General features: G+C 40.7%; 1 protein-coding gene across 1 annotated transcript; it reads right to left on the reverse strand.

Annotated features, from left to right (window-relative positions):
- Window positions 1-8,747: 8,747 nt before the first annotated feature.
- Window positions 8,748-9,533, reverse strand: dio3a (iodothyronine deiodinase 3a). The gene has a single exon (XM_073484139.1). It carries the CDS (start codon window positions 9,531-9,533, stop codon window positions 8,748-8,750), a length of 786 nt encoding a protein of 261 aa, XP_073340240.1.
- Between the last annotated feature and the right edge of the window lie 2,890 nt (window positions 9,534-12,423).

The following is a 12,423-nucleotide window of genomic DNA, read 5'->3' on the forward strand; positions in this document are numbered from 1 at the left end:
TTAAATCGCCTCTCCCTCTCAAAGGAGTTTAATAGGAAGGTCTAAAAATAGCGCAAAGCAAATACTATGACTGTTGTACAGTTGTGTTAATACAGTGAGGGATACTGGACTACACTGGAATGTATCTGAATGTATAGTCTACTGGACTAAGTGGACAACCATGACGCTGCATTGTAAATCTACTTTTAATTGTACTGTTGAAATACTACCGTTAAAAATGTATTAACTTATGAGAGATGTCTTTTAGCCCCTTGATGGCTGGTCAAAACATGTCATTGTGTTGTTTTTCTTAAGGCCATTTTTTACTTCAAAGTAATGGATCCCGGAGGTTAATACTACAAAAAGAGAAATTAAGTACATTTAAAAGTCGCCACTAACAGAGCACAAACAATCTTCGACCACTTTCCTTTCAGTATTTGTAATGAAAGTATTCCTACCATTGATTTTTAATTTGTGAACAACTATACTCTAATACAAATGTATTTAATAATCACGACACAAGCTGCAACAATTAATCCATTTATTTATTGGTAGAAAATCAAAGGTGAAATATGTAGGAGTTTTAATTTAAAATATTCAAAAACTAAATGAAATTAACAACAGAATGGAAAGAAATAACAGTTTTGACGTTATGTCGCCACGAGCCTGAAAACCTTCCCCCCCAAAGCTCCTGTGTTGGAGGTGTAAACAACAGCTCCCACAGTGCTCCCAGTACGGGCAGAGTATATACATTATCTATGATAAACCACTTGCTGCACAGCTAACTGAGCTAACTAGCTAATGACAGCCACAGTTGGCAGCAGATACCAGTTACTCTGGTGATATGCTGACCCCTATTTGTCTGGAGTATGAAGTTAGCCAATTATTACATATTGTAGCTTTAACTAGTGATTTATCGTTTAATAATTTTTCAAGCAAAAGGCCAAACATCATTTTGTTTCAGCTCCTCAAATGTGAGCATTATTTTCTGACATCTTTTTAGACAGAATGATAATTTAATTGAGACAATAATCAGCAGATTAAATACATTGAAAATAAATTGGAAAGTTGTTGCAGCCCTAATCATCTCCATACAGCATTTTGTGAATTTGCCACTTTCTAATTAATGCAAAAATACATATTGTGAGTTTGTACAGTATGTACAGTTAAAATGTGTAATTAGATATTACGACATGCTACCCAAACAGCTGTACTTTCAAACCCTGCAGGTCGAAATGCTACAGTGCCAGATACTTTTCGTGTAAAGGCATTAGTGTACGGTGTGTACCTGGAGGTAATTTCATTTCCTAAATACCATCCAATTTTCTCTCTCCGCAGATGTACCACTTTAGGTGTTGGTGTTGAAGTTATATATAGATGTGCACTCTGTTATTAAGACGCAGGTTATTTCACAGCTCCTCAAGAAATGCCACTTGCCATTTCCATCATCATCTAATTGTATCCATGCTGTGAGTATCTTCATACCGGCACCTTTTGAACAGTTTCATTTCCAGTTTCTCAGAGATGTTGATAGATCTTACAACATTACTTCTTACTGTCAGTATTGAAATTTCACACGTCACGCAACCATGCATCTCTGATCCCTGAAATCAAAACTGTAACATCTGTTACATGTTATTGGGGAGATAGCCGCCCACTTCAAACAAGAAAAACAGATGTCTGTCACCAGGAAAGATATAGTTAAAGGGGCTCTGTGGACACACAGTACCAATATTAACCAATATTTAATTAACAAACAGAATTAACAAATGAGATTGTTTATAAATAATCATAAATAATGTGGATATAATGACTAAATGGGTAAAGACAAGTATTGGAACAAGTAGAACAGTCTGCAGCCTCTAAACCTATAGGAAAAGACAGCACTTAAAAGCTAAATCCCAATATAATGATATCTGAACTCTAAGACAATAGATGTATGTAAAATATCTTAATGCATTAACTACTTACATGAGGATAATTGTGGTATAAGAGCAGGATGTTTTGCCTTGCTCTCATAATGATAACTCCCCTTCAGCCTCCATTCAGCCTGCAGGGAGACTCTGTTAATGTGGTGGGTTGGGTTTATCACACTTCTCTGATAGGGTGGTTATCTTGTGCTTATAACATAACAGGCTTTCATTACATTGTGCAGAAGTAAAATTCTTAACGATTTACAAGTGGCATTTCTACAGGGTGGCTGTGACTGTAACTGTGCAGAGCTTATCAGTATTTGTTCCAGTCTGAGATTATTTGCTGTTGTACTTTGGCCGGATGTTTTGTTGTTTGTTCATTACTTTTAATAAAATACTGTAAATAAAAATCCCTATGTTCTTGTGTGTTTTGTCCTGCCCAGGACTTAAAACCCACCACAGTTTATATCTTTGTAAAGTCTGACACAACAAGCAGGTTAGGCAAGCTCAGATGCTTGGCAAGGCCAACGTATCAGATGTTTCACAGTGTGATACACGATGGATGTACATGCTGTATGCACCACCACCTACCTGCTCTGAAATCAGTGGAACATCTGCTCTCCTGCTCTGTGACGCCTTATGAATTTCTCACCAGGGCCAGCTCACTGATAATCAAGTGAACGATAACAGTGACTCTGTCAGCACTCCTCCACTGTCCCTGATGGTTTGACGGTTTCAGAGAGCAGTCTCTGTCTCCGCCTTGTGGTGCAAGTTATCTATGTCACCAGGACATAAAGCTGCAGCACTCTGCAATAATCGAGATTTCAATGTAGAAATAGAATTAAATAAGTAGAGTCGATTGATCTATCTTTCCTTAAGACATAGCCAGGTGTTTCATCCTATTCTTAATGTAAAACAATTGTATTACGTAGAAGTATGAATCAAAATCTAAGAGGGAAAGCAGCTGCAAAAAAACAAAACAAATAAAAACCAAAAACAGCTGATGGATCTAGTTTGCACCTCTCGCTGAGTGTGTTTTCTTTAATTTTTTAACACTGGTTAGAATAGTTTAGCAATATGACATTATGATTAGAGATGCACCACTTTTTCAGTTCCGATCCGATACCTGGAGTTCAACATCTGCCAATACCCGAGCTCTAAAGAGTATTATTAACATATTTCATTGCCGTGTTAATCTAATGTATAAGGTTACATGAGGCTGTGGTAAACCGCACAGCACCTAAATACACAACATTCAATTTAAAGCAATTTATTTGACCTGCACTTGCATTAAGTACGCTTCAAACAGATGTAGTAGAGCGCAACTTCTTCAGTTTTTTTTTTTTAAAACTTGAACAAATCAAGTGCACAACAAAGCATTATCAACTAGTAAGTACTGTAATTTCTATATGCGAGTTCAAAAGAGTGATTTTTAAAAGCGCGCAATGGGAAATTGACAATCAAACTATGGAATTTGGATCAGTGCATGGAGTGGGCCATCAGTTTAAGTGAAATATGTCAGTATCAGAAGGCCCCTGATACTAAAGGTGGATCGGATCAGTCCCACGTCTAATTATGCTCACTGGGTATTAAAGGATAAGTTCACACAAAAATAAAAATATTGCCATTGAGCCATTTTATGATTTCTTTGGTTGTTTTGATTTATCTTTATACTTGGAACAAGTCCCCATCTACTTTACTTGTTTAAGAGAATGCTGCAGCACTGTTTTGCTGTGAAGCTCCAGAAATGTCTTGTGGACTACGAAACTTCAGCCGACTTTCCATCAGCATGAGGGTGAGTAGATAATGACTAAATTTTCATGTTTGGGTGTTTCAGTTACTATTAGATGTCTAGGCATGCAAGTGAAATAGGGTGAACCTATGACGGTAATGACACTGTGGCTTTATCATGCGTATCAGTACATTGTTTGGCAACAGTCAGATGGGATTTCTCCACCCAGTCATGAAAAACAGGGCAAGACGTATTTCTCTTCATGTAGTGAACTCTTTCACACTGTGCAAACTTCAAGCCAGTTTAACCTTAAAACTGGAAATGACGAGGCTCTGCAATGCGCGGCCAGTTTGAGGGAGCGCTGGGTCTCAACTCTCACTCAACGAGTACTGTCAGTTGAAAAACTACCTGGTGAAATAATAAAAGCAGCAGAGAAGGTGGGACTCAGAGGTATGTACTAGACCAGTGACAGAAGCTAATGCTAATAGCGTGTCCTGTCCTGCCTTTGTTTAAGTTCACCTGGAACAATCAGGTGTGTTGTCCCGCCCAACAGAGGCAACGCAAAGGCAAGGGAGCTGCCAATCAAGCAAAGAAGTACAGTACAGCTTGTACAGTTCAGACTGTGCTGAGAGGAGGTAAACATAGAGGAAAATTCCTCCGTGGGCCAAGAACTTTTTCTTTTCTTGCTGCCATTTTGAGACAGAAATGTGTCTCTGAAGCATTAATGACTTACATTCATCTTGTGATTGTAAAGCATGTTGGAGAAGAAATTTTAATCAGAAGAAAAAGACATTCATTGACCGGTTTTGACTGACTAAACAAACTAAATAAAGTACAACACAATTTCTGTTTAACTTGTTGTTTAACTTTGTTTATATTTGGTGGACCCTGCCACCTATCTAGCTTCAAACAGTGTTCTGGGGCCCTTGTTTTCCTCTGAGAACAGCTTGTTTATTCAGTTATGGAAAGTAGTAGTATTATTACCTCATTAATATTGTAAATATTGAAATTCAGAGTTTAAATTTCTTCTCCAAAACTACATAGTGCCCCTTTAAAAGAAACAATGGATTTTAAATTTTGTTTTCCCATCAAGGCTTTTCAACCTTTCATGGTTGTTTTGTCGTCCAACATGTTTCAGGCTTACATTTTGGGATCTGATGCGGCTCCTATGAATGTGTGAAAAATCATGTAGATTCAGAGTCTGACCACAAGGTGTCATCCATTTAAAGGGGGACCAATGAAGGCTGACTGTAGCTGGTGCATTTCACTGCACTGAAAACACCGCATTTCATTTTTCACTGTAAGTTTTTTTTCCACAGATATGGAATTGACACCCACTTCAGTATTCAATAATCTAAAATACCTGAACAACACTCTCATTTCATGACTGTTGTATTTAACATCTCTATTTTACATCATTTTATATCAACCATCCCTTTTAAAAGACAAGATATAACGTATAAAAACAACAATATGTGATCATAACAATGTAAAAACGTACAGGTAGTGCTACAGGCATCCTGGTTTCCATTTCACTGCTCATCCTTGGAGCATCAATACACCGTTAAAGGACTCAAGGACGAGCTGCCTGTCCCACATAACACATAATTTCCCACTTTGTCGCTATTTCAGTTCACCGTTTGAGTGACAATCTGTATTTTTTTTCCTGCACTACATCCAACCATATCTCACTTTATTGAAAAATGTCTCCTGCTGTGTTACTGCGTTTCCCTGACCTACGAAAACTAGCCCTTAAAATCTCTGCCACTCCAGTAGATCACTTACATAAATGTTAAACTGAATGTTAATCAGCTCAGATTGCATATGGATTACAATCTTTTCTTCATGCTGCAACTTGGCACTGAACGCCTCTTACCGTGGCTAATTCAGTCAATACTTGCGACCATGCTGTAACCAAGGCTGCAATAAAAGCGCCTCATGCACAACAGCACTTTCAGCTCTCTAACGGTGTCTGTATTCTGAGAAGAACGTCCAGAAAGGAGGCTCAGAGACTATAAAGAACATTATTTAAAGCATGGGTTAAAAGTTAACCCATTAAACCTGAATCACAGCTGAAATCTTTATGTGTGCTGGGGCCCCGGCTCCCCACCACCACACATTTGTATGTGGAGTTACGACCCTGGGGAGAGAGGGGCCCTCACTTTCAAAGCCTAACAGAGAAGCCTCAGCCCACCTCAGCAGACCCGTGGGGCTCCCTCCGGGTCACAAAAGCAAAACAGACCAGCAAATGTTAAGTCTCTCCCCCCCAGCCTTGAGCCCCTTTAACCCTTTGTTCCTGTCTGCCACTCCTCTGACAGATGAAACTCAACATCCATGGAAAAATTGCACATGGAAGGAATCCAGATCGGATTTGAGGAATTCCAGTAGGGGTTTCTCTTCAGGGGTGCACACCGGGGACACTTCAAGTTAAATTTCATTTATATGTTTGTATGTTAAATGTATTCCAGATGAGCGGTAAAGTCACTTTACTGCAACATATTCCCTTACGCTGCCAGACATACTCTGATTTCTGCAATGTTGGCTCCTAACATTTTGGCTTCAGACCCAGCACTTGCTGCAGCTATCGCCTATATGCGCAGTTCAACCAAGGTGATTTCTTTCTGTTTTCCAGTGTTTAAAGCCCAGAATACATCAAACCATATGATCTGTACATTTGCAAGAAACAGAATTTCTTTCTTCTTACCTGTCTTTAATCATCTTTGACTGATTGTCTTTTAAATGTAGAGAAAATACCCATCACAATTTCCCAGATTTTGGGGTAATTTCTTCAAATTCTTGGTTTTGTTTGAATCAAAAGTCCAAAATGAGGAAGATGTTTACGTTTATAACGATATAATGGAGAAAAGTCCTCATATTTGAGATGCTAGAACAAGCAAACAGCTGGTATTTGTGCTCAGCACTAGTAATTGATTAGAAAAACTGTTCATGAATAATGTTCTGAAGATTGACTTACCAATTAATTTGTTTCAGGTGACCCATCAGGTCCAACCTGTGTCCCCTCAGTCACTGCTTTAGGGCACAGATGCTGGAAATGACTACATCTCCAACTCACAAGCTGTTCCTGCAAAATAAAGGTTCTGCTTCTCATATGTGGACATAATGTGTCAAGGACGAGTGCTGATGGCCAAGGAAAAGAACTGGAAAGGTGTGATTTTGCTGCCACGTCACAGCTGCTAGGAAAAATAACAAACAAAATCCTCCTCTCATTAGTTACACTTGAGCTGAATCTAATTTGTTTCAAAGCTGTGATTCATAAACACTTTTCTCTGGTCAAATTTCACACTTTAACAACAATGAGCATCCTTATTTGTCACTAAATTTGACCTTTTAAGGCCTGGTTGTATTGAGTGTACAGTGATTTATGTCTTAAGTTTTAACTTTTAGCCCTTGGTGGAGAACATGGACTTTATTTTCCAAAGTGGACCAAGAATGAAGGCATTGTGGACGCTGGAGAGGCAGGGAACCATAGCGTCGGACAAGATGTCGCTCCGTATGCAGGTTGTGTCAGAGCTTTTATCCCAAGTCATCTGTGACCGAGGCATTGCCCCCGGTCGTGTCTACATTGTGTCATGACGCTTATCAGAAGCCTCTGAAGGGATTTTCCTTCACTTTTAGATGGTGTAGGCAGCAAAGCTGAATGCAATCCTTTCCCAAGAACACTAAAAATTGTGGTGATTTTAGTGGCATTGATTGTATGTTAAGGGTGAAGGCTCAAAAGAGCAATAAACCAGCATTAAATCAGCGCAGAGTTCCAGTATGCACACAGTTAAACGGCTTCACTCCTAGCACTGTGTTTCTGCTCTGGGATCGGTGTGTTAAGCCCTGAAAACATTTGTGTGTTTAGACCCTTATAGGTGGATATATCACTCAGCATAATAGGATCAAGTGTGATTATCCTCATTTAATTGTAGGAGGTCAAAGGCTTAGGAAGGGGCTGTGGAGAGCAAAGCTGGGCAGTTTCGCCGCAGTATTAACCGAAGACCTGTAATCGCTGTCTGTGCAGTTTTAAAAGGTGTCTGAGCACTAATCTGACATACGATATTTCATCCTGATTGCAGACCAAACATGTCTGCAGGGACAGAGTTGATTTCAGAAAAACAAACTGAGCATTTGCTGTGGAAATGACTGCTGACTTAGAACAAAATCATTTGAATTGAGAAAAAAAATGTCAAATTACAGGGCTCTGTGTGAGCCGCTCTTCTCTTTGAGAAGAAGTCGGAGATTCTGGGAGATCTTATCCTTTTTGATTTAATATTTTCTGCTTTCTCCACACCAATTTCATGGACTGCACCTTAAAAACAGGGGAGATTTCTAGAGGAATCCATGAGAGGCCTGTTGTGCTTTATTGTGCAGGAAATCATCTTTTTTTCCCTCTTATTTTGTCTAGGAGAACAAATTACTGTAAAAATCCATACACAGCATGCTGTAACTGGAAAAAGGGACTTAGAGGAGAAAAAAAACCCACACACACACACACCAGCTCTCTTCTTTGCAGGCAGACAACAATAATGCAACACAAATATTTTGTTTAATAATATAAAACAGACGTGCAGTGAAAGAGTAAATCAAATCATTTTTATTGTATGAAAAATATATCCATAAAATGGAACAATATTTACAAAACAGTTGCGCCATGCAGGGCAGACAGCAGCACCTTCACCATGATCTCCAGTATAAAAAACATCAGTGTCGGTTCTCTGGATTCACACCGTTTAAAAACCGAACTTCACAACAATACTGACGAACACAGTGATGCGCACATCTCAACATCCCGACCGAGTCATTAAAGGCGCATTTACACAACAGAGAAAAGGAATAAAGACAAAACTTTTGACACACAACATACTTTTGTTCACAAACGAACAGGGTCTAGACTAACCTGTCTGCGGGCGGGTCTGACAGGATGTAAAGAAGTCCGATATGACATGAAGGAGTCTACTGTATTACATCCTACAATTTACTGTGATCCAACCATATCAAAAATAAATACACTTAAACAATTATTGATGGAGTAAATCTATCTAGTTGGAGTTATAATACTGAAAAAAAATCTGCAGCATTTTTTGTTCTCGACATAGCAGCTCTAAAAGATGAGAATCAATCTACACGTGAATAACTAGATTATTGGATTTTTCCAGCCTTTCTCTGTATTGATCCAGCCAGTCTCTGAGCTCTGTGATCCGATACCCTTCAGGTCCTCTGCCGCCCTGGTAAACTATCTTGCCCTCCTGCAGTATATAAAGTCTGTCGAAATAAGCTCCGTACGCGGCGTTGGAGGAGTTTTCCATGCTGTCGACCACCACCAGGCAGCCGGGCACCTCCAGGCGCATCAGCTGCGCAGCGTTCAGCCGGTCCTCCAGACACCGGTGTTTGGGGATCTGATAGGGTGCGTCAGTGCTCATCCAGCCGTCGGAGGGGTGCGCTTCCTCGATGTACACAACTAAAGAGTCTGCTATATCTGCGTTCTGCTGCACGACTCCCTGGAAAGCCTTGAGACGCGCCATGAACGGTGGTCAGGTGCAGCTGCCAAAGTTGAGGATGAGCGGTCTCTTTGCCTTTGCGTAATCGAGGATGCGGCTGCGCCGCTGATCCTCCAGCTGAACAACTTCGGTGTTGGGAGCTCCGTGTCCGAGATGCGCTGCTTTCAGAAAGTCCAGTTTATGGCCGTGCCACACTGCCTTGAGGGACTCCAGGCTGAAGAGGCGATTGGAGTCGGATATGCACAGAGGAGGGTCGATGGCATCGTCCTCCTGCTCCTTCATCCTGAAGAAAACCCTTTTCCTTATGCATAAAAAGTCAAGCAGCCAGAACATGACTGCTGCCATCAGAAAACGGGGCAGCAAGGCGAGACAGACTATTGCATTTTTAATAGCTTTAATAGTATTCATTATCACTTATAAAAACAACCCGAATTGTTCTTGTGCTGTGCCACGATCTTGTGGGTTTGAAGTTGGGTTACTTGCAACTTCCCCTCTTTATAAAGCACCGGCAGATTTGAATGAATCACACCCCGCCTCCAAACTGGGGCCGAGGCCTCACATGGTGGGGATTACCTTCTGTCAACTCCACAGCTTTGAGTCACAGCCAAAAGCCAAGGGTACAGGCGAGGGTGCGGCACAGCAGTGCGTTATTTGGAGAGAGCAGGTCATCTTCTTTCATCACTGGACTGTTAAAATGAACGTTTAAATCCAAACGCTCCCGCTGTGTGGTCGGTGAAATCGTTTAAATGTCCCTGCGCATCATGTCTGATAGCAGCCTAAAGTTGGAGCTGCTGCAGACTTTTCCTACTGCAATGACAAAGAGTGTTTTGCCGCAGCACATTTCAGCAGATGTGGACCCTGTACTCCACACATAGCCCTGGGTTGTATAAGTACTACAGTGTCCTCAAGTGATCCAGTACCCAGCATGTGCACACTGGACTGTTTGTAATGTCAGGTCAGTCCATATGTACCATATGTGATATAGCTCACATGTGTAAATAGGAGCCTGTATTCACATGGAAGACTGCATTCACATGTTTGAACTCCTCAGAAGTGTACATCCTACGTTTATAATAAATGACATGATACTTCAGAATGGGGTCAGACTGTCAAGTAAGGTAAGAGTCAGAGATGGAGAGTTCACATTTTTGAGAGAAATATATTCCTGATAAAAAATATAAATAAAAAAAGTCAGGAATCTGTGAAAAGCATAGATACTGATGAAGTCTAATGTTTTAAAGAGAAATAATCCCAGCACTTAGAACTATTTGCTTATGTGTCCCGAATCCTCGGGCCTCTGCTGCGTCAACTGAAGTAACATATTAACTAAAGACACAAGCACAGACAGAGACACAAACACAGACACGCATGTACTGTACAATATGCTTCCTGTCTGTCTGGGTGTGGGGACACCAGTACTCTGCACCCTCAGGGCTCACAGCACGTAAAAAACATGTCAGGTTATGATTCAGAATCTGAAGTCACTCCACTTGTTTATACAAAGAAACATTAACATACTTACTTTGCTGCGGTAAGAAATCTCCAAGATTTTTCCCTTTTATTTGAAAAGGGGGCCAGGATCATTTTAGAAATGTGTCCTGGCTGATGTCTGGAGGCTCATAAAACTTAAAAGAATGTTGAAAACAGTCTCTGTTGGTTGCCTGTGAGGTGTTTGAAGAGCTGCCCTTTTTTTTTAAAAAAAGCAAACACTTTCTTCTCAAACTTCTTTCGTATGAGCTAATCAGAAAGTCCAGAAACAACTGTACTCTTTGCCCAGTGTCACCTCAAAAGGACTTCACATACTGGGGGGCGTTTTTTTCATGCATGTCAAACATTTCTTGTCATGAGATTACGTGGCAAAAAAGCATTTTTTTTTCCACAACGAGGTCACTTTTCTGAATTTTTGCATGTGGGAATGAAGGCATCAACCAATTATGTTGTGCGAAACAACCGCTGTCACAACTCATGGCAGTATACGACAGAGGACACAAAGTTACAGAGACAGTGTGCCAAAGGTGACTTAGGATGAGTGACCTCGATTGCTCCCTGCAAAAACGGACTGATATACAGTTCACGTGGGATTTACAGATGGTAAGCCTAAGCTGTTATATCCACCCATGCTCTCCTCAAACCCACCAGACTTCTTTCATGAAAACAGTTATTTTACCTCACAGAGTCTCATCTACCGCTGCCTCGATCAGTTTGTTTCTTTGTGTTTTGACATATTTAACATCTCAAATGAGACATATTATGCTCATTTCAGGTTCATCATTCTATTTTGGGTCACTGCTAGAATAGATTTACATGCTTTAGTTCTCAAAAAACACATCCGTTTTCTCGTACTGTCCAATGCTGCAGCACTCTGTCTGAAACACCCTGTTTTAGCCCCCCTCCCAAATACCGGGTCTGCTCTGATTGGTCAGCTCACCTGAGCCAGCAACGCTAATAACAACAGAGAAGCTTTGCTAAACAAATTCTTATGTGCCGAACCAGCTGCTAGGCGTAAATTATGCAAATGTGTAACATGGTGACGTAGTGTGATGTCACAAAGTCACTGAATTAAAGGCGGGACTACATATGAGGTGTTTCAGGCACTTCAGGAGTAGTGTTTTCTGTGGGAGAGAGGAGCTTCTGTTGGCGCAGACTTTGGCATTTCTAACTTTCAGGACCTTTAACATGCAGAAGGATCAATAAAAAAAAAGGGGGAAAAAAAGAAAGGAACAAAACAAAAAAAGCACAATAGGTCTCCTTTAACAGACCGGACTGGTCTGGACCTTCAGGACAGGTGGCTGAGATGAACCCCATGAATTCCACCTCTCTCTACCTGTCAGCAAGCTGGTCAGTGCTGCAGTGCGACCCCAGAGACCTCTGGGTGCCCTGTTGGAGCTCTGCAAGCTGGCACTGTTTTTCTGCCAGTCCTGCTTGGCCTGCAGTAAGTATCATGTATGTATGTTTACATACTGGAGCTTAGCATCGCAAATTCAAGTCGCTGCCAGTGTGAATTGTGTTGAAGCGGATCTGTACTTTGCATATTCGTGTCACTTATTCGTCACATCCCTGGTGTGTAAAGGCCTTCAGTTTAAATATCACTTGGACCAACCATCTCTCATGACATTGTCCTATATTTTAATGGCCTAACACATGCAGAAAATACATACCTGTCACACCCCAACATTTCATTAGTGTAAAACATATTTTCTTTTTGCACTCACAACTTCACTTGTGTGGTTCATTCTGCGTTCTTAGACCTAATGCTCTCAAAACAATCTTTTGCACTTTCTATTTCTATTCAGTCAGT

This window comes from Pagrus major, chromosome 16 (assembly GCF_040436345.1).
Source record: "Pagrus major chromosome 16, Pma_NU_1.0".
Lineage (NCBI taxonomy): Eukaryota > Metazoa > Chordata > Actinopteri > Spariformes > Sparidae > Pagrus > Pagrus major.